This window comes from Perca flavescens, chromosome 6 (genome assembly GCF_004354835.1).
Source record: "Perca flavescens isolate YP-PL-M2 chromosome 6, PFLA_1.0, whole genome shotgun sequence".
NCBI lineage: Eukaryota > Metazoa > Chordata > Actinopteri > Perciformes > Percidae > Perca > Perca flavescens.
In genome coordinates, this window is record NC_041336.1 from 29901658 (window position 1) to 29928567 (window position 26910).

At 41.7% G+C, this 26910-nt stretch overlaps 1 protein-coding gene across 1 annotated transcript; it reads right to left on the minus strand.

The window, feature by feature from the left end:
• Positions 1 to 831: 831 nt before the first annotated feature.
• On the minus strand, positions 832 to 26910 carry macf1b (microtubule actin crosslinking factor 1b). Its single transcript, XM_028579734.1, is given in 42 exon segments — positions 832 to 2799; positions 2940 to 3060; positions 3838 to 3983; positions 5369 to 5486; positions 5671 to 5745; positions 5836 to 5990; positions 6347 to 6509; positions 6817 to 6983; positions 7135 to 7249; positions 7932 to 8120; positions 8436 to 8579; positions 8911 to 9036; positions 9354 to 9548; positions 11555 to 11714; positions 11854 to 12023; positions 12113 to 12232; positions 12375 to 12431; positions 12433 to 12582; positions 12689 to 12844; positions 12936 to 13106; positions 13239 to 13367; positions 14210 to 14407; positions 14775 to 14930; positions 15193 to 15357; positions 15531 to 15632; positions 16065 to 16166; positions 16263 to 16385; positions 16483 to 16709; positions 16832 to 17063; positions 17172 to 17375; positions 17741 to 17959; positions 18072 to 18179; positions 18326 to 18445; positions 20248 to 20492; positions 20936 to 21020; positions 21130 to 21289; positions 21399 to 21565; positions 22453 to 22623; positions 22741 to 22797; positions 23014 to 24712; positions 24958 to 25103; positions 26617 to 26910. Coding segments are annotated over 40 exon segments (6351 nt in total). The 5' UTR covers positions 23671 to 24712; positions 24958 to 25103; positions 26617 to 26910; the 3' UTR covers positions 832 to 2773.

Genomic DNA, 26910 nt, shown 5'->3' on the forward strand with positions numbered 1-26910 from the left:
AGCCAGTGGAGTCGCCCCCTGCTGGAAATTAGACAGAATGCAGGTTTAAGGCACTTCTGCATTGGCTTCACTTTTTCAGACCAGGAAGATATGTCCATTGTTTTTTACAGACTATGGTTATTGCAGAGGTAAGAAAATACATACACACAGCATATTAGTTAGCCAAACTGAACAAATGAACATACTTTTGTTTTAAAGGAACGCGCCAACTTATTTGGACTTTAGCTTATTCACCGTATCCCCCAGAGTTAGATAAGCCCGTACATACCCTTCTCATCTCCTTGCGTGCCATAACTCTGTCTGGTGCACCCACCGCTAGCCTAGCTTAGCACAGATCCTGGAACGCCAACATGTTCCTATTTACATGTTGTTTTTTGTATAGTCACAGGGTGTACACATAACAAGGTCACATGAGACACAGCCATCTTCTAACCGTATACAAACTGGGAACTATATTCTCGGAAGGCAAAGCGCTGCTACTTGGGCGGAGTGATTAGCGCAACACCTGAAAACCACCGTTGTTACTCTCTGATCCTCACCACGGGGCTTCTCAGGTGCTGTGAGCAAATCACTCCGCCCAAGTAGCAGAAGTAGCAGTGCTTCGCCTTCTGAGAATATAGTTCCCAGTTTATACACGGTTAGCAGACGCCTGCGATGGATACGGTGAATAAGCTAAAGTCTCAATAAGCCGGCATGTTCCTTTAAATCATTTGGTTTGTCCATCTGCTGGAAGCCTGCTTTTTATGCGATCATTTTCTGTCTGTCTTGATTTCGGGAAAAATAGCACATGAATGCAGAACTGTATATTATTAATGAGGGAATGATCTTGGCCAATTTTTGTATTTTTTATTACAAAAAGCTTTTTTTTGTACAAGTGGACGTAAAATTATTAGTGACATTCATCTACAGTTTCCCTAAATTAGACATTAGAATGAGTGCTGGGTATAGAAACATTTACAGTACAGAAAGATTAGGGTGCATAGCAATAGAAGTAAAATCTGGCTAATGTATTTGTTTTTTTACAGTACAGTCAAATTGTAACCCTTCTCCAACATCAACACATTGAGGCCAAGAGGAAAATGTACTTTATCATGTAAAAACATTTTTGACTTTTAAAAAAATCATTTTGACAACTGCATAGATGAAATGCAACCTCAGGTAGATCTAGTACAAAGGTACACATACAAATACAGTAGCGTTACACTGCTGATAACGTATTGTAAGCATCAACTGCTCTATAGTAGAACCAGAGTGGAAGCAAGGCACAGTGCAACACTGAACAGCATCAGCTGTAAACTGATGGTGGTGCTGCAGTTGCTTCTCTCTCAGGGATAACATACTCCAGTACTATTTTTTTTGTTTGTTGCTGAAACGATGCATTTTGGTATCTTCAGGTTCGTGAGAAAACCTTGAAGGAAACAGATGCAGCGTTTCACATGGTTCTTAAACATCTTTCAAAGTAGAGTCATGAAATCCAGCCAGTTGTGAGAATTGCTGAATGGATTGGAGGTCAGAGAAGAAAAACATCAAGACAGAAATACAGACAATTTAAAATGTACTGCTTTGGGTAAAACAGGCTGAAAAAGGGGACAAAAGGAAACAAAAAGGTCGATTTCACTGAAAGAACTACACTGTTAACCCACACATATCACCTGCAGTGCATTCTCTTGAAAAATGAATTCTCTTACTCACGACAACTGCCAGATTTCCCACTTTGTAAAATAACCTAAATCTAAAGTAGTAGGACACAAGGAAAAAAAAGTGCATTTTTTTAATGAAAAGAATGTGCTAAACAAAACTTTCCCAGGAAGTACACTGTTATAAAGAAAACAACACATCTACATTTTCACAGTAATGTTCCATAGAAATACATACATCCGATGGCAAAAACCAATCCTGAGAAAATAATCTCTACAAATCAACAATGACCTGTCGTACCTCAGTGCATTGTTCAGTACGCAATCTCCAGTGTTTAAAACATCCTTACAGTAAAAAACTATACAAAAATACATCATTATTTGAAAACATGGTGTCGAAAAAGGTAAAAGACAAAAACAAAAAACAGTGTGGCCCTGCCAACAATGTTATCTTTATGGAATGAAATAAAAACAAAACTAATATCACAAAGTTGAAGGACAGCATACTGTACCATTCACATACTTCTGGTTTTGGTATATGTGTTTTTTGGATGCTAGTAGGGGCAGTCAGAGGGACAGTACAGCACCCTTACATACAATGTACAAATGTGTTCCGGCTGTATGTCACTTTTAAAATCACTTACGCCACATTACTGCCCACGACAGAGCATTATTCTTGGGTTCAGGTACCGTCTGCTCATCTTTACAAGTGAAGAAGAATAACTAGCTGGGGAAAAAAAAAAAACTAAATCTGACTTAAGCAAGGCTCTGGCTATCATGCAATAAGCATCCATGCAGAACTTTTCAATTCCTACTCTCTACGCAATCAGATACTACTGCATGCAATGCAACAGGGGACAAAAAGAATCGCTGTCTCGCATCTGCACTGACCTCCTCATTGTCCACACAGAGCACGCACAAACATTTTCCAGTTTCAAAGACACTTTACCATCCCCTCTGTACTTCTTCTGTCAGGGTCTGCTTTTTATAGATGTGACTGATGCATTGTTTTTGTTTTTTTTTTTGCGGCCCTGTTCTCACGTTACTTCTGTTTATCACTCTGTTTCGGGGGCCCCAAGGCTGTGTTTGGGTTCAGCGCTGCAGCGTACGCATTGGTTCTCAGAGGGCAGAGGTAATCATGTGGGTAACCTCGCAGCTTCGTCTAGACGGTGCACAAGAATGAAAACAGAAAGAGTAGGTGTTAACTCACCAGCACAAGTTATACGTTCTTTTAATGTTTGCGTTGTCCAGTGACAAAGCAACTTTCCTTAAAAAAAAAAATATCTGAGGTGATTGGCTGACCTGACGGTGAGGGAGAATTATCGTCCCCTGTTGTGGTAAACTGTAGATCAGATCCCAAAGCAGCGATGGAGCTCCTGGGACGGATGCAGCGGTCACCTGAGAAACTTCTGTGGAGTAATGCCTAAAGCGAGACATGTTAGACTAATTAGAGTAAGATAGCGTCGTGGTCAAATATGTGAAAGCGCGTATGGAAAGTGTAGGATTTTATGTTCCTCAAATGAAAATTCAAGAAAACTCAGTTTGAAGGATGTTACTGCTGTCCCGGCACTCATGTTATATAGGATCAGATTCTGCATTTTGACTAGTTAAGCTAAGTTAAAACTTCTGCGTGAACAGGAAGATGTGTCCCACTTATAAAATTAAAAATATTACATTATGAAAATAGTAAAAATATAATTACTTAACTAAAACGGAGACAGCTGCAAAAAATTGAAATGCAGCACACACATATGCCAGTCAAGGCTGCAAATCTTATGAAATGTGTGAAAAGTGTGTTGATGGTAAAAACAATATATTCATATATATGTATATCCATCTCTATATCAGTATATATATTCTCCCCAATTGTAAATAATGGCCTGTACAATATGCCTTTATTCATATTCATATTTATATTCATCTATAAGTATTTATGGTGCACATATTAAGGTTATGAATCTCTTCTTATTTTTTTCTTCTATTTTTATTCTTTCTGTGTGTATTTTTCTATCCTATTCATATTTAATGTGTATTTTTGTCATTTTGTTGTGCTGCATTGAGCTGTTGTGAATTTATCCATTGTGGGCTCAATGAAGTCTATCTTATCTTATCTTACCTAATAATGTCTCCAACTAGTGTGGTCATATTTTGATATTAAAATAACACACGTAGCACCTAGATAAATGACAGGATAACATGCCTTGCGTGTCATGGGGCTGGTGGGGGCCGAGGCACTGCTGTAGAGGCTGAGGCTGGAGTTGGACCTGCTGACGGTCAAACCCTTGGAAGTGCTTCCTGCAGGAGACAAGTACTTCTCCTTGATCTTCAGGTTGGTCCGGCCTTTCACTGTTGGTGACACAGCAGGGGGATTTAACCGAATACTGTAAAAACGTGTTCACCTGTATAGGAGCCACTCCTCTAATAATAGCCAGCAGACACTGCATGCACACACAATTGAAGCAAGATTGCCAATATAAAATCTGTGTTAAGAATATCTGTATTCAAATTAGGGGTGTAAATCACACATTTTAGCACGATATTATATTGATTCTTTGGACAACGATACAATACTTACTGATAGCACAAAGTCTGCCACGATACGATTTTGATCCATTCCAGAGACCATACATAAGCACATTTAACACAATGTACGTGTAAAGTTACATTTATATATATTTACAAAAAGCAACTTAATTATTATTTGACAATTTCATTACAGAATAAATATAAAGTGGGAATTTCAAAATAAAGGTGCATCTTAAAGATGACAATATGTATTGATATTTTCACTTTGTGCCGATACTTTTGGACTGTTGATGATTGAATCGATGTATCGATCCAGATCGATGTAACGTTACACCCCAAATTCGAATGGTAGACAATACTCGCAGAAAAAATGACTAAAACAGATATTAAGTGGAACGCTGACATGTTTGAACAGTTCTTATGCTTATGCTTGATGATTTAAAAATGCTAAGCGTACAGTACATAAACAATATCTGACATTAGCTACAACTATACTGTAGGAAAGCATGGCACCAAAGAAAAGATAGAACCTTGGTTTTAGGTAGAATGTTTACCTGACCGTAGAAGAAGAGCTGACACTAAATGTTGTTAGGTTATAATCTGTGGTACAGTATGTGTGGATCTAAGCAGCTTGTATCACTTGTAGTCATACCAGGCGCTGAAGACTTGTCATATTACAGTACATAGTATCCATTAAAGGTGCTGTAGGTAGGATTGTGAAGATCCAGGACTTCGACAACTTTGACAAAGTTGAACATCGACAACTTCTCAGTCCCTCCCCCCTTTCCGCTAAAGCCCAAAACGGTCTCTTAAGCCCCTCCCCCCCACAAGGGAGAGCTGTGCACAATAGAGCACGTGTGAAGAGGGGGGAAGGGGAGGAAACCTATCTGCAGCTGGTGGGCGGGGAAGGGGGAGGGGAGGACACTATGAAATGTGTGTGGCTGAGCAATGATTGACACGCAGTTAGACAGCCCCCCTGGCCCTGATTGGTGCATCTGAACCGGGAGCTGTAGGTGGTGCCAGAGGAGCGAGATTTTTTTTCTTAATGACCTGCTTCATGAAGTTCTACTCGAACATTGGGTCAGTTTCAGCAAATATGACATGAAGTTAGTTCCATAAGGCTTACCTACCGCATCTTTAAAACGTGTTTTGTTAAAAAATATACAGTTTGCAGGAACGATTGGAAAGATAAGTAGTGTACTCACCTCTGCACGGGTCATTCTTGACCAGGAACTCATCTAGAGCGGTCCAGCCTCCTCCCACCCTGACCATCAACGTGCTACGCAGGATACGAACCATCCGCAACTGTTGGGAATCTCCAAACTGTGGACAAAATACATATTGCAAGTTGTGTTTTTTGAATCTTCACACATTTTCCGTGGGCCACGTCCTTTCCAATCACCCAGGAAACGTAATATCACTTCCTGTCTGGGCCGATGGAAATCAGAGGAACAAATGAAATAGCTACTTTAATATGTTTGAATCACAATCTATAAACATGACTCACCCTGTATCTATTGGAACTTATTTGCTCCACTTCGAACCTCTTGGGACAGTTGCACTGGGATACCTGTCGACTCACCTTAAGAGGGCGCACAAGTATAATAAGTACAGTGTCAACATAAATAAACCGACATTTGTGCATTTTCTTATGTGCACACTCTGTTCACACCTCTTCGTTGATTTGATCTGCATCCAGTGTTCTCCTGTAGGGATCTCTGCTCGGGTGGAGGGCACTCACAAACTCATAGTAGTCGATGAAGCCGTCACTGTTCATGTCGAAGATGTTTGCCACTGCGTTCATCTCCAGAGAGTTGGTGGGGAATTCTGCAGCAGGGAGGTGGAGGGGATTTAAAACTGGCCCCTTAATTACATAGATATGGCATGGCATGTTTAAAAAGTAAATATCGGAAAAAAAAGTGGCTTAACCAGGAGGCAACCACACTAGTAGACTGGTTCAATGTGATGCACAACATTTTTGTCATGAAAAAACTATTTCAATTTTTTTTTATAAATTACTTATTGGGCATTTTAGGCCTTTAATTTCATAGGAAAGCTGAAGACATGAAAGGGGACAGAGAGCGGGAATTCAACCTGCGATTCAGATGCTGTCTTTTGAATGTTATGGTAACTAAAAATGTGTGATACATTGGTGAAATGTTTGATGACAAAGGGGGTCTTACTGGAGGCGAGGACATAATCAACAAACTCCTTCTGGCTGATGCGTCCATCCTGGTCCCGGTCGATGCTGCGGAACACGTCTAAGATCCGTGACTTCAGATGACTAATCCACAGCATGTAACGCTTTCGCCAAATGTTGAAGTCAAACTTTGCGAATTCCTCCATCTGTCCAGAAAATGCAAAATATCACAACATCTCTGTTGGTTATTACATCAATATTAGAGAAAGTGAATACAAATTAATTTCCCACAGCTCTAATGGCACCATTAGGAATGTGGACATTTTAGGCCTTTATTGTGATAGGACAGCTGAAGACATGAAAAGAGAGAGAGGGTGTATGACATGCAGCAAGGTCGGAGGTCGGAGTCGAACCCGTGGCAGCTGCGTCGAGGCGTAAACCTCTATATAAACCTCTATATATCTACCAACTGAGCTATCTCAGCTCCCGGAATGTTTGAAAAAGTACAATAACCTCTTTGAGTGTTTGCTGTTGTTGCTCCAGACGGATTTGTCTCGCCACAGCCAGGAGCCAAAGTTTCTGCCACTGACTGACCAGCTGACTGAGCTCTGGGGTCTGGGGGTCGAGGTGCTCCAGGGGAACCGGTGCAGCAGGCTGCAGCTTCAGAGTGCTCCTCCTTTCTAGATGGAGAAACAGCAACATGGAAGTCAGGAATCAGCTAAGGCAACTCATTGAATTAGCAGGTAGATGGTCTTTAAGCTGCCAACGCTTATATTACAATAATTACTTTTTGTAAAGAATGTAAACCGTGCTGTTTTAATGGTGGCTTACTTGTGAGTGGCCGTTTGCTGGGGGAAACGTGCTGTTTGGAAATGCTCTTGTGTTTGCAGGATTTTGTGGCATGTTCAACCTCTGGGAACTTTTTATTCAACTCCTCCATGAATATCTGCAAAGACGACAGATCAGTGATTCCACTGTACAGAAAGAGATGCTTCTTAATGCTCTGAAAGTTCTGGAACCAGGGTAAAGTATGTTACGCCATATGTATAGATTATATTATTTATAATTATATATTATATTTATTTGTGTATACTGTCCAACAATGCAGTGAAAAGGGAAATGGAGGAGCTGCTCACAACTCTAAATAATGAAGACAAATGAATGATGATGGTGCAAAGTCATCATGAGCATCGTGGAAAAAAAAGATTTGAGAAATAATTTTGCTGTTCAGGTCAAAGCGTTCCAAAGTTGCTGTTGGATTTATATTCATCAGAGCACATATTAAGGGTAAATATTAAGTATTAATATCAGTAAGATGGTAGTCTTGCATTGCCAGACCTTCCTCTACAGTGCTGCGGAGGAGGGTCTGGCTAGTCCACACAGCATTCCGAGATGGGAGAAAAACGTGCTCTGGTTTATTGGCATTTCTTTAAACCAATCACAACCGTCCACCAGAGTTTAGAACACCAACACAAAGAAAGCAGAAGGTAACGGACATTTGGCCGAAATGAGGAACATCCGGCAGAATTCCCGACGTCACCAGAGCAATCCCTGAAATGAAACGTCATCGATATATAGACTAGTAAGATAGTAAAGTAGGTGGCTCATAGAACAGAGAAGAAGCATACTGTGTGCTGCTCTATCAGCTCTTGGTTCTGCTCTGTGGTCTCCGGCGGAGGCTCGTGGTCTCTGAGGTTGAGGGATTCCTCTGCTGAGGAGATCCAGTCCAGTAGCCTCTGGACTTCCTCTCTCTCTGCTTCCAGTGCTGTCAAGCCAGCCTGGATCTTCTGGCCCTGCTGCTGAGCCCAGGTCTGAACCTGACTCAGAAAACAAGGAGGGGGAGTTAGTTCTATTCAGATGCTGTCAAATGTGACCAACAATTCTGATGGACTGCCAATTGATCACTTTAAGATTTTGAGATGCACAATTGTTGTGAATTGTTGTGTATGGCATTGTCTTATCTGCCAGCGCTAAATACATTTCTATTTTCCATTTTATGCAAATCTAATGGACAATAAAGTTATCTGAAATGTCACTGTTTCACAGTTTATACATGGCTAAAGGTATTTAAACAGTGACTCTCTGTCTTGTGACTCTAGAAACTAATAGATTAGTTTGGAAAAAGCCCTCACCTCCTCATAGCGGGTCTTGGTGACACTGATCCAAGACTTTAGGGTGATTATGGAGTCTGGGTGACAGGAGGCCAGGATCTCCTCACCCAGACACTGGATGTTCTGTAACTCCATGACCTGAGCCTGCAGGGCACCAATTGATTCCTTTAGAGGGGGAGAAAAAAGGATTTATTTGTTTTATCCAGTAAAACACAGATTCTCACGTAGGATGAGCCATTAGCATAACATTTAATGAATTTCAAAACACGTTGGTTTCTTTTCTTTTTCCTTTTTAGAAGTGTTTGTGGCCGCAAGGTGATACTAATGGTCTTAGAGTGTCTGTCCATCACTCGGTTCAATGAGTTCAAGCATGAAAGTCTGCAAATATTGGCACCAACGTGTTGCTCTGTAGCAGACCCTGACCTTTGACCTCCCCTGAAGCAAAATGTATTTTTCCTATAGGGAATGTAGGGGAAAGTATCATGTTATTACTAACCTCGTGTTGTTTGTGGAAAGCAAGCAAGCCTTCCTCCTCCTCTGGTATCACTCCGTATTTCAGTATCCTCTCTGCCTCAGTGAGGCGCTCCATGAAGGAGTGGACGAGGCCATCAAACTTTTCAGCCTAACGAGAAGACAAAGATTAAGAGTGATTAATGAGAGTAGGGTTGACCCATCACCTTTTATTAATGGTCAGATATCAGCCAATCAACTACTATCCATTCCTGATATCTTATATATATATATATATATATATATATATATATATATATATATATATATATATATATATTGTCCATAACCACACCACCTGCAACAAACTACGAGGGGACTTCTAGTTAGACTTTTCCAGCCAGACACAATTCTGGATGAAAAACAACTACAGCTTCAGTCAGAACAAAAGCTCATTCACCCTTCACCTTCATTATGTGTGAGAACTACCTGCTGAAGCGCAGCCTCCAGTCTGTCTTGCTTGCTGACCGACAGTTTGCACACCGCCTCCCAGCGGCCCTCCAGCTCATCCATCTGCTCCTGCAGCCAGTGGGCATCAGCGGTGCTGCTCCTGGTCAGATCCCTTACAGAGCGCTTCAGGGTCCTGATGCATCCAGCTCGCTTCCCTAACTCCTTTTGGAAGGCCTAAGAGGAAGGACATTTGTTAACAAACTGCAATTTTGCTACAAAACAGCAGTGTGAAGAAACACATACAGACATACAGCAACTTAATATCAATAAATCATTACCAGATTAATAATGTAGTTTATAGCAGCTATGCCAAGGCATTAAAATGACTAAAATTTGAATTCTCTAGCATGAATCTTGTTTCTATTGTAGATAGTGTTAATATATCAGCTTATTGTCTTTAGGGAAGTGGGCGTGGTTAGCTGATGGACAGGGCCAGACTGACACGTCACGTTTGTGTGATGCTGATTTAGCCCAGGCCAACAGCAGGTGTGAGGATTAGAGCTGAATCTTTGCCGACGGATTCCGTCGGGTTCGGTCTTAATTTCTATCATTTTACACGGGCTCGGGCCGGGCTCGGGCCGGGCTCGGGCCGGGCTCGGGCCGGGCTCGGGCCGGGCTCGGGCTCGGGCTTTCACTCAGGTTTGCGCGGTAAATGAACGGTCAGGTGATGCGTTTCGATTAGCTCAAAAATGGATGCTGAGGAGTTGAAATGGAGGCTGGCCTCTGGAGGACTTATTTTATTTCTTTGTTCCAACTTCCAATTACAGAAGCGGCACGCTGACGGCTGCCAACCACACGCATTCTACACAGAGAACACTATTGAAGACAAAGAGGCTGAAAGACTATTCTTGTTTTCCCACAACACAACTTAATAAATACACCTTTGAGTTTACCACACAGACTGTGAAAAGAAAGATGGACAACGCATCTCCACTTCCTCCCACTGTACAAAAGTCAAGCCAAAATATCCCAGATACGGGCGTCGCCATCTTGTAATTCTGAAGGCAAAGTCTGCACAGTAGTGATTGGGCGGTAGAGCCGCGGCACCAAAGTCACCCAGTCCCGCCTACCCGCCCGACCAATCGCGAGGCAATCCCAACTGGCAATCATGACCTTTCACCCCGTTTCTATTGACTTAAATAACACGTTTAAACCAAACCAGAAAAGTGAACACTTGAAAAAACATCAGCATTATAGGAGCTAGCTAAAATGACCGAAACAATCTTTGGAAGTTTTTTAATTTAACGTGAACTTTGATTTTTTTAGTTGGTCCATGTTCCATTCGCTTACATGGAGAGGGTGGAATTTATGACCTATTCTGAAGCCATCCACCAGGGGGCGATGGAGATGTTTTGGCTTCACGACGCATCAAACCCTGGTTTAAAGGTGCAGTAGGTAAGTAGCCTACAAATCTAGACGCACCCTAGCGGCAGCAAATTTAATTTGCAGCCAGGGGGGTCTAAGCACTCTCCATTGGCTGAAAAAACCAAACTCTTATCAGGTCACATCGTGTATAGAGTTGGTGGGTGGGTTTATGGCTGCTGCTGCTGGGAACAGCAGTCTTCTGGAAGACTTGGAGTTAAGCTTTTCTTTGAGAAAAGAACAAAGAACGGCACAGAAATTATTCTAAGGAAAAGGAAGATGTGTTTTGCTGACCGGATACGGCAAAAGTTGAATCTATCAACTAGCTTTGCTACCTTCTCCGTTGCTCTGCCTGGTTGTAACGCTGTCCTATTGCGTGCAGAGGGAATTTGAAAGACAACCGTTTATCCCGCCCCTCGGATTGAGCCCTGTCAATGGTGAGTTCCCAGACCCTACATCTTGATGTGGGTCTGGCTTGTCAGGCTAGTAGGTAAGACTTATAAAACTAACTTTCTGTCATATTTGCGGAAACTGCCCCTATGTTTGAGTAGAGCTACATGAAGCAGGTATTATTTTTTTTAAATCCAGCTCCTCTGTCTACAGTTCTACAGCCTGTAGTGCGATTTGCAAAAATCCACCGCTCCCTGTTCAGATGCACAAATCAGGGCCGGGGGGGCGTCTAACTGTGTGTCAATCACTGCTCATGTACACACATTCATTCTCATTCTCAGTCCTGGATCTTCACATTCCTACCTACAGCACCTTTAACATTGTTAATTATCGAGGCCACGCGTAGAAATGCATGCTAGGTATTGTACCTTGTGTTTGTCGATCAGGTTGTTGACCATTTCTTTGTCTCCACCAACAGGAACGTCCTCAGCCAGTTGGGGCTCCGCTCTATACAGCCAGTCATTCAGGGCCTGGAGAGCATCGGTGAATCTCCCTGAGAACAGCAGCGCTTCCTCCAGCTTGTGTTGTCTGAGAGAAGCAAACCACAATATTGGGTACATATACAAGATTGGGATTTTAAAAGAATACTTGGTAGGAATTTGCATGTGTAATACAGTTCCATACCTCTCCATAGGTAGGAATTTGCATGTGTAATACAGTTCCATACCTCTCCATAGACTTGCCACTGATGGTGTCCCATGTGTCTTTGAGCTCAGCCAGTAGATTTTCCACGTGCTGTCTATCGTGGCTGGTTTGAGCTCTTTCATGAAGGCCGCGTCCACTCTTCAGCGTAGCTTCGTACATGGGCCTCTTCGACCTCAGCAGTTTCTGGAACTCCTGATTACAAGACCAGAGATCAGTGAAGGCATATATTCATAAACACACAGCATACATCCAAGTTGTATTCATCATGATTCCTACTGCACCTTCTGTTCAGTCAGTTGCTGTTTAATCTCCTCGTGGGACACAGCAATCTCTTTGTGCGTGTCTAATGTCTGCTCTACCTCCGTCATCCAGTCCAACAGCAGGCGCCACGATTCGTTAAACTGAAATGTGAGAAATAATGACATACATTAGAGATAGATACACATTTATACAAAAGTTCCTCCGAGTGGAACAAGTCACACTTAAAGGACATGTAGAGTCTGAGAAAGACGGAGAAGCGTCGGTGTTAATATAGTGGTATACCTGTTTGGCAGTCTTTTTGACCTCCTCCAGCGCCCTGCCTCTTTCTGAAGTGCGCTGCTGTAGCTTTTTTGTGGCGATCCTGGACAGTCATGATCAGGTTATGAATGACATCACAGTCTTCTTTCCGGCTCAGCTCTATTAGTCTGCGGGCTGTGCTCTCCACTGTAGTCTTCTTCTCACCGTAACCGTTCACCTCATTCACCAGTGTCTGTACAAATACATAAGTATTTCATGAAGCAAAAATTTCCCAATGTGTTATGTAACTGTGGATCGGAAACAGACAGATTATGTAAAAAAAAAAAAAAAAGACCTACTCTGTGGTCCTGCAGTTGAGTACAAACTTTGTCCAGAACAAAGCTGGGAGCAGGAAAAAGCCCGATGGACTCCTCACACTTGCTCATCTTAGTGAGAAGTTCCTGGACGTTACTGTGGAACTCCTTGGCCAGACTCAGTCCTTCTGTAAGCCTCGCCTGTGGGACCAGCACGACAATCAGATATGATCATGCACCACATTAATGATATATCAGCAGGATGACACAAAGCCACGAAGAGTTAAATAACCTTGCGCTCCTGGACTTTGCTGTAAACGGACGCCCATTTCTGTTCAAGAATAGATAAGCTGTGCTCGGTGCTCGATCCCCGCACAACGTCGCTGCTCTCCAGCATCCTGAGGATGGCGTTCTTCACATCCGTGAAGGCGTGAAGCTTTGACTCCATCTCATTGCACAACTCCTTTTAAGGGTGAAAGAAGAAAGACAATCAGTTTTTAGGGAAGACATTCTTTTGTACTGGCTAACATGTAAAAACATTTTATTTCTTGTGTATGTCTTTATTTGTACAGTAAAAAAGTCTGGTCCGTTTTACCACATGTGCGTTGAGTCTCTCACTGGCAGAGTCCGGCATACCCCACATGGTTTTAGAGGAGGACAGTCTCAGGTCTGTGTTCTCCAGCCACTGCAGGAGATCCTGAATCTCCATTGTAACATCTTGTACCTGCAGTAAAAAAACGACAGAACCAATGAAACGTCTCCTATGGTGACGTGGCTGTCACTCCACTGCAACCTTATTTATGGCACAATGTTTTATTACTGTATGTAACATCAATAGCCATCAACCCTTGTATTATATTTTATAAGTGGAACAATGACTGCCGACTTACAGATAGTATTTGGTTATTACAATGCAGTTTCATCTGTAGATATGGTTTCAATTATTTTATTTTAAACTTTGCCTTCGTTATCACAATAAAAGCAACCAGTTTCAATTTGGACTCGCCTCTACACATTTTAATGTTAACATACAATCACCATAAGAGGGCGCCATAGTACACTGATAATTAAACATTATGTGCAGTACAGCTGAGGAAAAAAAAAAGAAAGAAAAAAATATATACAGTATATATATATATTAGGGCTGGGCAACATGGAAAAAATATCAGGATATTTTTGGCCTAATACCCCAATATTATTATTGTGACAATATTGTAGGGTTGACTTGGTGCTTTCACAAAATTTTTACACGAGAATTTTGAAAAATAATCAATAATGTGGACATAATGACTAAGTGGGTACAGGCAAATAATAGAACAGCTATAACAGCCTGGTAAATTCAGAAAATAACGTCACTTTACTGTAATGCAGCCTTTAAAACCAGGAAAAGACACCACTTATGATAGAACGATATCAAAAATCTTAGACGATATCTAGTTTCATATCACAGTATCGATATAATATCAATATATTGCCCAGTCCATTTTTTTTATCAATCTTTCTATACTACTTTGTGACTTTTGTTGCAACTGTAACAAAATAACGGATCTGTTTTTCTCTCTTCACCTGACTCAGTCTGTTCTCTAACTCCAGCTGCCTGCGTTCAGTCTCACAGCGGACAAACTCCCAGCTGTCATTGAGTTGCTCCAGCCGAGACTGCAGACCATGCGGGCTGTCCCCGGACCCAACCTCCAGCAGCCCCCTGCCTGCCTGGTTCAGGGACTCCATCGTGCAAACATGGGACATGACGTCATTACGCAAGACCTTGTAGGAGAAAGAAGCATAAAAGGAAGAGTGTGATTCAAACGTATCGCTTGGAGGTGTTAGGAGTGTTTTCCAGTCTGAGTTGTGTCTGGCAGTTCAGACAAAGATATGCACGTTTCTACCAGTGTTGATAAAGTATGAATTAGCAGAAATAATATGTGAGTCACAGACACTGGTAAACACCATGGCGAACACTGTCAGGAGTCAGAAGTGTGTTAGTCATTCAAGGCTAAGTGTTATCTAGCAGATAAGCCCACAGCTCTGTGAGAAAGTTAAGAGTTGCTCAGTCCTGTTTCCTGAGACCTTCAAAGTCTGAAGAAGCTCGATTACACTTAGTATATCAAATTGTATTCAGGCCACCACCAACCTTGTGTTTGGCCAGCTCTATTTCACAGGCCTGCAGGTCGATGCTGATTGGCCAGCTGCCCTGCAGTTGCTCAGCAGTCCAGGAAAGCCATGTGTGTAGCTCGTCCAGTGTGTTTTGGAACTGACCCAGACCCAGCAGAGCACACTCCAGCTGATGCTGATGTCACCACAGGAAACAAAGTAAAATATATAGTTTTACTTCATGCAGTCTTCCAGCTAAATATATAGTTTTACTTCATGCAGTCTTCCAGCTAAATATATAGTTTTACTTCATGCAGTCTTCCAGCTAAATATATAGTTTTACTTCATAGTCTTCCAGCTAAATATATAGTTTTACTTCATACAGTCTTCCAGCTAAATGTAGTTTGTTGTTGAATAATAATACACATAATACATAATATCTGCTTGCATATTCTCACCTGTCTGCTGACAGTCTCTGACTCCAAGCTGTCCCAGCGCTGTCTGAAGTCACACAGCGGTGAGACGGAGCCCGGGCGCTCCGAGCCTGCCGACAGCCGGCACACAAAGCGATGGTTCAGGCTTTCAATCTCGATTTTCTTCTGGTAAAGTTCTCGCTTAAATTCCTGAGGGAAAGGATAAAGAAATAATATTATGTTTGGATATTAGCTGTCATGACTGATGTGTTTTCAGTTATAGTAAAACATGTATAGCCAAAAGCACAGCCTCTGTATAATATAAGTCCAAGAAACATATTGAGAAAAACTTTGTATGCATGTTATTCAGCATATAAACTCACCTTGAGATCGCGTAGCTGCTCTTTGACGGATTCCAGGTCAGTTCCTACCAGGAACTCTTCAGTAAACCTCAGCTCAGCTGACTTCAACCTCTCGAAAAGACCCTATTAGCAGAACAGTAACAGAGTGGGCATTAAAGCACAATAAATGATATACTGTACAAACACTCAGTCCTGAATTCTTGCTGAATTGTGTGATTTTAACAGCAAAGAAATGTCTGCCAACTGCCAAACGCGTAACCCTGTTGGTATATACAGCTGGACACATTTCTTTAGATACTGTCTCGCACAGTTTGCACCATTACACTCATCTGCCTTTGGCAGAGGACCACACAATGTGTCAGTCACTCAAAAGTAAAGCTACAGGGAGTAGTCTAGACTTTGCTATTGTAACAGAATAAAAGACCAGCTTTGTCTTTGGCAGGATGCCATAGTCAGGCAGGGGTGGCCAAAGTGTCCTTTTTGATATGGCTATATACTGATACTGAGCTTGGAAGATTTGTTAGTATTTGTTGTTGTTAGCATATGGAAACCCACCTGCATAGTGTCTTGATAATGTAGTGCCAACTGCAAGGACTCCTCCAGCTTTTTGTGACATTCGCTCCACAGTTTACTCAAGTTGTTCCACGTGCAATAAAGCTTCAAGACACCAAACATACAAGGTTTTTAGTTTGTGAACACAACACCATAAGTAAAAAAATGATTTCATGTGAACTGATAAAATGTATTTCATACTTCATCCAGGCTCTTTGTGACATCTGGTTTGTCTGTATCGCCACACGCTGACATCAGATCCATTCCCAAAACGCCGAGCGTGTCCAGATCTCCCTGTAAGCTATCAATATCCTCCCTGAGAGTCTATAAGTTGAAAGGATGGAAAAGGTTACACGGTGTCTTTTTTTTTATAACATTGTGGATTCTTATACATGACTCCTTGAAGAGCTTCCAGACAAACCTGCATGGTTTCAAGGCTCTGGCGGATTGTTTCGGAATCTGTCCGACTAGCATTGAGATCCAAAACTGCCTGCTGAGCGTCATTGAGAGCAGCCGTGACATCGCTGACATCGCTCCAGAACTTCAAGGCAAGATCCAAGAGTTTGAGCAGCCAGCTTTCCCTCTCCTGGGCCTGAGTATGTGTCTCATCCCACAGCTGGGACAGACCGGACACTCGCTCCTGGATTGCTACAATCACAAGGATATAACAGTGATATTGCTTAGAATTAATCCACAGTATCATTGCTACGTGTAGCCCTGTGTGTACCATATCTGCAGCGTATGCAAATAATATAATTTCTCAGTTTCACCTGTGCCGACAGATCCGTCACCAGCTGCCTGCGTGTTAGCCAGCAGTTCATCTGCCTGTGTTTTGACACTGCTAAGGCCCAGCATCAGCTTGGATAGCTCGGCCAGGGTGTGCTTGTTGTCCTGCAGCTGTTCCTGGATCCTTGGGGTGAGGCCTTGAAGAGAGGTGGGGGTCTGTAATCGACTGTGCAGGCGGTCAAGACTCTCTCTGATAAGGATCATCCTCTCGTTCAGCTATAGACACAAGAAAAGATAGGGAGTTGTGTGCTTGTGTGAATTTGCGATACATTGCAAAGTGTAGGGCTATTTATAGAATGTCCTGCGTTATCCAAGCATTCTTACCTGAGTGAATTGAGGCAACGACTCCTCGAGTAGATTGGCAGTCTCTCTGACCCGGTCTCTGATGACTCTATGCTGCTCCTCGGTCTCTGAAGCCTTTCGACAGAACTCATCCCCCTGAATGGGGTTCAGTTCTGACAAGCGTTTTGCCAGAGAGCATAAGCGTGCAATCAAGGGTCTGTGTTCTGCTATAGACTCCCTCAGACCCTTGGCAAAAGAAAAATGCAAATAAAGGTTTAGTAACAATGTAGAGAGCAGAATATCTTTTCTGAAAGAACCTAATTCGAGTTTAATCCTACAATGGGTAGAGGGAAGTTTGAAAAAAATTAATTTTCATGGCCTACTTGACAAAACTGTAATACCATTATAGTGCACGGGTAGAAAAGTAACCCTGTCAGGAGGTAGATTACATTAATGAACCGTACTCGAACAGAACAGCTCATTCACCTAGAGGAAAATAGTGTCCGACTGTCAAGTATTAAAGGACGTCTTTGTTGAACTGGACAAAAAAATGAATGGGGAAAAAAAAGGAAAAGCTGGCACTCTAATGTAGAGAGGCAGGTTTCTTCTACCTGTAAGAGGTCCTGTTGTTCCCGAAATGCCTCATAGCTAATTGTGCTCAGGGAGAGCTGGCCAATTAGGGTTTGAGTTTCTTCAAGCCAGGGTGAAACCTCAGCGTGGCCCTCTGAGAACTGGAGAAGAAGCGACTGAGCGTGCTCAAGCTGCAGGACCACATGGGAATTGGTGGCAGAGGTGGTGTTGCATTGTTCCTGTAAGGCCTCTAGTGGGGTCTGCACGGAAAGGTGACAGTGAAAGAAATCCATTTGAAATGTAAACACCTTGAAAGTACATTTGTTTACATTATCAGTGAATTAGTCGAGTGAAATGAAGTGTGTAGAATACCTGCAAATCGACTGTTTCTCCTTCATCACTGTATGTCAGCAAGATTTCAGCGATTTTCGCCATCTTCTCAATGTTGAACCTGTGTTGGAGTATCTCCACTGCCAAAATCTATTCAGGAGATAATACACTCAAATTATATTCACTTACCAAACATAATTTAAATGAATTTTTAAAATTTTAAATCTGCACACCTTAGTAATTACAGATAACACGAACATGTAATTGTTGTCTTTAATTCAAAGTGGGAAATATACCTTCTGTTCATAGAGTTGTTCTGCTATGAGTTTTGGATCCAGATGAATGGTTTTCAGCTTTTCAAGACTCAGCGCTGTGTCTCTGAACCAAGCCATCTCTTTCACCACTGCCTGTTCCAGCTGATGAGAATATATTGTTTGTTAGCATAGCATTTTTACTGTAACATAATGTATAACACAATCATATGCAATATTATAATTGAAACATGACAACATTATTCTGAAATCTAACACCACTTGGCTGCACATACCGGCAGTAGTATCATTCTGGGTTATAAATACATATAAATAAATAAATAAAAATTAAAGCAAACCATATATTTCAGGTTTAAAGACAGTTCTTGAACATTAATGAATGAATGAATTTATAGAACTTAAATATAAACTTAAGTATAAGTGTGTATAAAAACAGTAATTAAACACATACACAACAACAAATTTATGAAAGTATGTAGAGAATACAAAAAGTGAAACAGGCCATATCAAAATAATTGAAGAATTACATTAAAATGTTTTTAAGACAAAAATATTTAAGATACAAATATAAATATTATGAGCTAAGTATATAGAAATATCAAGATATAAGCAGTAAAACAAGGCTTGGAAATGTACAAAAAATAATACAATTGTAACCAAATAAGTAATAGCTTGAACGTTATTCTATGAAGCATTCACCTGATATAAGGCCTTTTTCAGACAATCTGACTTATCAAAGCAGGAAAAGCACAGGAGTAACTAATCACACTAATGATGGCTCCACTTGTATTAACATAATTAATTACACCTGTGTTTTTCCTGCAATGAAATGTCAAAATATCTGCCGTGATAACATTAGATTCTTTACAGCAGAATTCAAATTGAGCAATCATGGCTGGCATCACTGAAGTCCACTAACGTGAAGTTGGATATAGAAATGAGATAATGGTAATCTACTGGTTTGGAAGTTCAGTAACATTGTAATTCCTTGTCTGATAATAAGAAATGTATCTCATACTCTGGTAAAAAAGTTACGTGCTAGCTTCACTACCCATTGAACTTGTCATATCAAGCTAGGTACCTAACGTTAATGTTAGCTATCCTAGCATTTAGCATTCATTTTATTTACCAAAGTAAAGGCTTTGCTGAATTATTGTAAACATATCTTGAGTTTCTTAGCTAAGTCTAACTGGTAGCTAGCTAGCTACCAAAGCAAACAAAAGTGAGTTTATTCTCATGAAAAATAAACTTACACTTTGGAAGCTAGCAAGCTCCTTTTTAGAACTGATATTGAAACTTAATGTTAGCTTTCACAAAGTGTGTTCTACCCAGAAATGAAGCCAGATGACTTCAAAATAACATTATTGCTAATAGGCTTTTTACAAAAGACATTGACTTGTAATAGTGGGACAAGCACAGGTGTAAATAAGAAATGATGGTTGAATTCCATTTAATGTTAGCTGCTTAGATTTCAGTTTCTTGCTACTTAAACAATTTATTTGTAACACATTTTTACTTCTATGATGAATCAAAAAGTTGTGAGAACGTTTGGCATGAAATAATCTAGTGACATCTAGCGACTTTTTTTAATTAGGCTTCAGCTACTTTCCATTGAAAAAATTAGCAATCACATCATAGCCACGCCCTAAAACACCCCCTGCTTTATCTTCGATTTTAAAATCAACGAGACCATAATTCAAAAAATTAACATCATTCTGTATTGCAGACTAAAAACTAGCAATTAAGACCATAAACTCATTATGGAAATGTTTACTGAGGTAATAAATCAAGTGAGAAGTGGGTCACTTTCTCATAGACTTCTACAGAAACCGACCTCCTTTTGCAACTGCACGTGTCGCCCCCCTGCTGGAATTCAGATAGAATGCAGGTTTAAGGCACTTCCGCATTTGTCCATTAATATTAACAGTCTATGTTGGGAACATTACCCTCTGTCTCTCAGCTGCACATAGTACTGCATCTCCAGCATGTGTCTGTGCTCCTGCTGCCCCCAGGAGCTCCCTCTCGATGCGGCCCAGCCACAAATGGAGGTCCTCCTGGCTGGAGGTGCAGCGACTGGAGGCCTCCAGGGCCTGCTCCAGCCTCTGCAGCACGTCCAGACTGCTTAGACTCAGCACAGAGCACCGGATACGCAGGGCATCCATCTTCTCCTGCACCTGCTGAGCTTCCTCCTCTGAAACCAAGGACAAATCACAAATAATCAGCAGTCATAGGGTAAGTAAATATATTTTTGCAGACATTGATTGTCAATTTTAAAAATCTGTTTTCTTTTAAAGATGGATATGATAAATATGAATGTGCTTTTTATTTACTGACATATATATTGTAGTGTTGATCAACATAATTGATTCACTATATCTATTGGAAATTGATCTGGATATGTTATAGCATACTGTTTTGACATTTTAATCAGATTCCACATAAAAACCAAATGCCAGAGTATGTATTCATATTATTACCATTAGATTTAAACATCTGCAGGGAAATGATTTGCTGATGCTACTGGCAGTTTTAGAACAAAATATTAGTATTGATATTTAAAAAAAATATTGATCCAACCTCAATGACCATACAATGCCCATGAGGTTTTATCTTACTGTATGTAGAAAACAATACCTGAAATTACTTCCATCAGATCATGTCCTGACTTTTGTATTTTCCCTAGCTCAGCCGTTTTGACTTGAATCTCTTCAACAACGGCCTAAAGGAAAGTGAAAACATAATCAAGGTTATAATTCTCGACTCAAATTGCGTAATGCACATTTACTATACTGTACATGCAGTTGAACCATACAAGGTAGATTTCCAACCTTGGCCCTATCTGTAGCCTCTGAGAGATGCAGCATCACTCTCTCTGCATTCCGTAGTTCAGCTAGGGTCTGTTCCACAGATATGAGCCACTGCTGCAAGCTGTCTACTCCTTCCTGGAAGACCTGGGCCCTGGGCAAAATGAGCTCCAGACTCGCTCTCCTACCAACAACAAAATGCCCACTGATTGTTACCATCGGTGAGTAAAAATTGTATCATGCAGTAAGCCTTGCCAAATGTAAGTGTGGCATTGCCAGTAAAGGTAGCTGACCTTTGCTCTGCCCCCAGCTGTAAGGCCTCCCACTTCTGTTTGAGAGTGGAGAGCTTGACCTTTTCCTGCTCTCCTTCCTGTCCTGAGTGGGCCTCCACAAGCCGAGGGCCCTCATAAAACAAGGAGTCCATACTACGCCTTCGGTCTGTTAGGAGGCGCTGCAGGAGCTGTAAAACAACACAATACGCTCAGGTAAAGCCATACTTCATGAAATCAAAAAGGTTTATTATAGATTGAGGAGTCTATAAAATGTACCTCTATTTGACAGTGATAAATATTCCAAAGCCCTCACAAACACTCTTCCATATTAAATCAAATCAGTTCTTATCATGTGTGGCATGTGTCTCACAGTGTAGAGGGTCGGCCCTCAACCACAAGATTGGCAGTTCGATCCCGGCCTCCTCCGGCCACATGTCTAAGTGTCCTTGAGCAAGACACTGAACCCCAAGTTGCTCCCCGGGTGCTGTATGTGTATGTATCTTAATGCTTAGGATGGGTTAAATGCAGAGATTCAATCTCACTACATTTTACTACAGTTTTATGTGATGAATAAGAATACAGTTTCTGTTTTTTTATTACTACAAAACAGGCTTACCTTATTTTTAATACCATTATGTTTAATTTCAGAGAAATCTCATTGCTTCCAGTAAGAATGAATATTTATCAAAGCCCCATTCTTGTTTTTTCTGCCTTTGAATCAGTGTGGAAGAAGCCCTGTCTCGTGTGTCAAGCTTACATTGTCAAGAGGCAGGCATGTTTCACCTCATCCAAAGTGCTCACAATGGGTGTGATTACAGATGAAAGGTGAGAGACTTCCCTGCCCCAGGAAATGTTCACAAAGACTTACTGAAGCTCTTTGTGGTTATGAATGCCCCCCATTCACCACTGAATAGCACAGAATGTAGGTTATAAAGGAAGCAGTTGAGCATTTTCATGACCTCAGCACACTTTTCTATAGGTAGAACTTTCAGGTGTATTCCCACTACTAAATAAAAACTCCAAATGTGTTTGTTTTTTTGGAAAATAAAATATGAGGATATTGGTGATAACAGACCTTTTGTTCTTGGAGCTGTGCTTTCACTACTTTGACCTCTGAGGATGGGGGTTTCTGATTGGCTGTGAGCTCCTCTATCTCACTGACCCATGTGAGCAAAGCTTCCAGGTTTTGGAGAAATGTCTCAGAATCTGTAGACGCATCCCTCAGTGCCAGGGCAGATCTCGTTCCCTTGAGAAAGACCATGACAAAGTATTAGCTGAAGTATGAATGAATGAAAATTCTGTCAGCAGAGGTGAAACATGACAAGTTTTACTGCAGCACACGGAGAAAAGAAGTTAAAGGTACCCTCCATCTATCCAGGCTGGAATCCTGGTCTGAGCTTGAGTGTCCATCACTTTGGAGCTGTGAATTAAAGACAGTCGACATGTTGTTTCATAAAGTCACTGTTTTAAAAAGACCCACCACGATGTTATAGAGACAAGAAAGACAAACTTTTAAAGAGAGTCTAGATGGGAATAGTTATTAATAAATCATTTTAAGTTCAGATGAGAAGAGGAAAGGATGAAATGGAGGACAGGTGAGATTTGTCGTGTTTTGAAAGTTGGTGTTTTTATCAACCTCAGCGAGTTCCTCGGCGACCCCATTCAGGACTCTAACAGTTCTGGTGACTACGGGGTCCCCTCCTTTATCTCCAGACGGATACTCTGTCACTTCCACAATTTCGGTTACAGTTGTTTCCGTCACTTCCGTCACCTCTGTAACCTCACGTGATCCCAGAGTCTTCCAGGACCAGGGGCTTCCTTCTCTAGAGTCTCTCCTATGGAAGCTCGCCCTCCTCTCTGCTGCACTCATGTCCGGGTGAGCCAAGGGGGATCTGGTAAACTCTGGAGGCACTGTTCTCCTTGTCAGCGTCCCATTTCGGGATGTTTTTATCGGGGAAGGGCTGTTGTGCCAGGCATTATCCAGAGTACTGGTGCTCCTGATTGTGGATGCAGGAGAGCTGCGGAGGGGTTTGTCTGAAACGGGAGTATAAGCTCCCTCCTCCCTCTTCTGATCCATTTCCTGTGCCTCCTTGTCTCTCTCCACCTCCCCTTCCTTGTTTGCATCCTCACTTGCTTTGTTGTGGACAGCAACTTCTGGTTTGGCCTCCCCATGTTGCTCCGGGGGCTGCCACTCTCTTCGTCGTTGGTAGCACTCCTTCAGGAAGTCCTCGTCTGACCTTACATGCTTGGACTTCTGGCCCAGGCAGCTGGGCCGGCTGATGAGGTTACCCATAATCCTTCAGCCCCAAGGCTAGTGAGGTAATAGGTGAGGTAAGGCCCCTCGGCCATGCATGCGGAAGATCCTTCAGCTACCTAAAATAAGACAAGGGGGGCTCTGGGTCATCATGCAGTGAACAAGTGTTCATAGTGTAAAACAACATAAACATTATACCACTGATCTTCGTCTCTCACATCCTTTATTTGCTATATTTTTGTGTGATGTTGCCCTTTACTTGGCACTTAAAGACCAGCGGGAACTACAGCAGAGATACTTGGCCTGGATATTCCCTGTCCCTTTGTCTTCCTTTAGACCACATACACACATGCTCCCCATCTATCTCACATCACCGACTGAAATCTTCTGGGCTTAGAAATCAATGTGACAGGCTTGTCGAGGATCCCACTGTTGAGCCTGGCACGCTGAACCAGTGGCAAACGGCCAACTCTTTCCGTAACTCGGCCTGGACCAGCCCTGGGAAACCCATTAAGGATCTGATCAAATATGACAGCCATAAAAAGGCAGACATCGCCTCATTTCTCAGGGGTGACAATAAGAGGGGGGGATTGGCATGGAGGCAGTAGGGGGTAGATAGGAAAACAGCAGCAATCAACAGTATACCTTAGTGTGCAGTATAAAGTGATGGTGTTTTTATGGAGAAACGCTCAAATGAATGCTATTCCATAATGATTACCAAGGGGAGCTTGTAGGATACAGAGCTTTCCTCTCACTACTACATCACTGAATGATGCTTTTGAATCCAACCGTGATGTCATCAACATATTGTTTGACCAAAATTAGTACATTACTGAAAAGACTCATTGGCAGTGACAATTTCAAACTGTGTCAGCCCGCCTGCTTCCCCCTCAGCTCAGTGCCTTCATTGTTTTGACAGAAGGGTTAAAGGTGAATGCAATTATCTTGGTCTAGAGGAGCTGAGGTGAGCCCATCAGGAGATCACAGGGAGGGTTCCTGTCGAGGCCGGGTCCTCCTTCTGAGGCGGGGTTGGACTGCTCCATTCAGAATCATACAGGTCACCTCAGGTCATGCTAAAGATCTGTGGGAGGGGGGGCAATATGGGTCAACAAAGGGGAAATTGGGATGTCGGCCGCTAAGTAGAACTTTGCATCGTGCTGCTGTCAAGATCCACCCCCATGTTTGAATCAAATCTCATTTGTGAGTCTCACAAACATGAATCTTATTATAATAAAGAGACATCACAGCTTTTAACTAAATGAGAATCTTAAAAATGACCTAGTTGGATATGATGGCTCCATGTGCATTAGTCTAGTAATTACCTACATCATGTATGTCTCTGCAGAGCAGATGATGCAGTCAATGGATCCACGGGGGAGAACACAGTGGGATCAGAGAGTGGTGCCCAGACAAAGCCCCAGCCTCAAGATCAATGATTACCCAGTTAGCTCAGATCACTGCCCAGCAGTCTCCTGAGGAGGGCAGAGAGAGTGTCTGTTGCCGTGTTCATATGGGTTAACAATTCAAGAGAGAGGGTGTGCCGTGTCTGGTTACTGCAGCACATGTGTGGTCGTTTGCTAAATTACACAGTTGCCTGTACAGTGATCTTGCAGCAACATATGTGAGGATATGCTGAGTAGTCTCATTAGAGTGCGCATAAATGACTACCAGGGATGTGTTATAAACATAAATATGCAAATATATTGTTTTTCTATATCTACTAGACTGGGCAACACGCTGATATACAACATACTTTTTTTTATGAAAGGACTTTTAATCATTTTGTAGCCCTCACATATAATAATATACTGTAATAATACCATGACCTACATTATTCTACAATCATAGCAAACCAAAGACACCCTCTCAAAATGCCTTAAGCCGGTATCTGATATGCACTTCACTTTCTAACAATATACTATTGATACTAGAAGGAGAACCACTCCACCATTTAACTCCTATTGCGGATGACCTGCCCATCCCATTACTTAACCTATTTTGAAATGGCCCTTAATTCAGACAGCCCTTTCTTTGCTCTCAACAGTGATTTATGATACATGACCGCAGTCAATTTCCTAATGAATTTGATTACAAACATAGCATAGCTGCTTCGCAATGCAAAACGAAATATGAAAGAAATAAATCCTAATATTATCGTTTTCAGATACTTTGGTTTTACATTTCATGTGTAATTCTTATCTAAATCTCAATATGGGAGATGCGTATGTGCATGTATTGAAAGCATCACCTTACGTATAAAAATAGTATACAAAAAAATCTGTTTTTTGTTTGTATTGCATCGAGTGTTCCATTTACATGATACAAGAAGCAGTGTATGGGTGTATTTGTAATTAGTAGCAGAACAATAATCATCAATCACAACAGCAGAACCCTATAATATTGTGTCTGTTATGTGTCTGCCTCTGTTAAGGGAGGTCCTGGAGTAGTAATCATGGTAGTGGTCCCTAATCAAGGATGGCAGCTGTGCATTCACCCATGAGACTCATAACATTTTAAGGTGGATATTGTACAAGGTCACACGCTTCTCTCGAAGACAGCCCTCTAAACATGCAACACAAAGCTACTGTATGTAATCTAATGTCAGCATGGCTTTGGCAAAATTAATAGTTATTGAAAGTGGCCATGCCGACTGAGATGTGTTAAAATGTTGATCAGTATTCTGTATCCTTTCATGAAATCCAGGCAGCTAAGAGACTGTTTACAAAGAACAAACTGTTGAACTGAATAAAATATATAATATAATACTTACACCAGAATGGGCCATTCACACTGATGTTGTCTCTACTGGAATATTTCATTGCCTGCCACACTTTGGTTAGAATAAGTGAAGAAAACCCTGCAGTCACAACTAATTTAATGTCACATGGCTCTCTCAATAACAAAGTCCAAAAGCAAACTCTCTGTTAGCCAATCCTGGGTTACTGGCAGTTTTGGCGGTTTGAAGCTTACGTTAACCACACTTACCCTGAAGCACAGTTGAGCCAAACAGCCTGAGTAAAGGAATCCAGCCAGTCCTCAATCACCATTCAAAAAGGAGAGAGAAAAAAAAAAAAATCCAGCTTTGTTTGAGCATCCTTTGAATGGCCTCCCGGCTCCAACATCCCAAACATGAACACTCCACACATACACATGCATACTCCGTCCGCAAACCTCAATCCAGTACACTCATTTACACATACAAACACACTTTCTAAACACACTCACACATGCCTTGATACCTCCTGCTTTTCCGTTGCCCACAGACACAGGCAAACAATG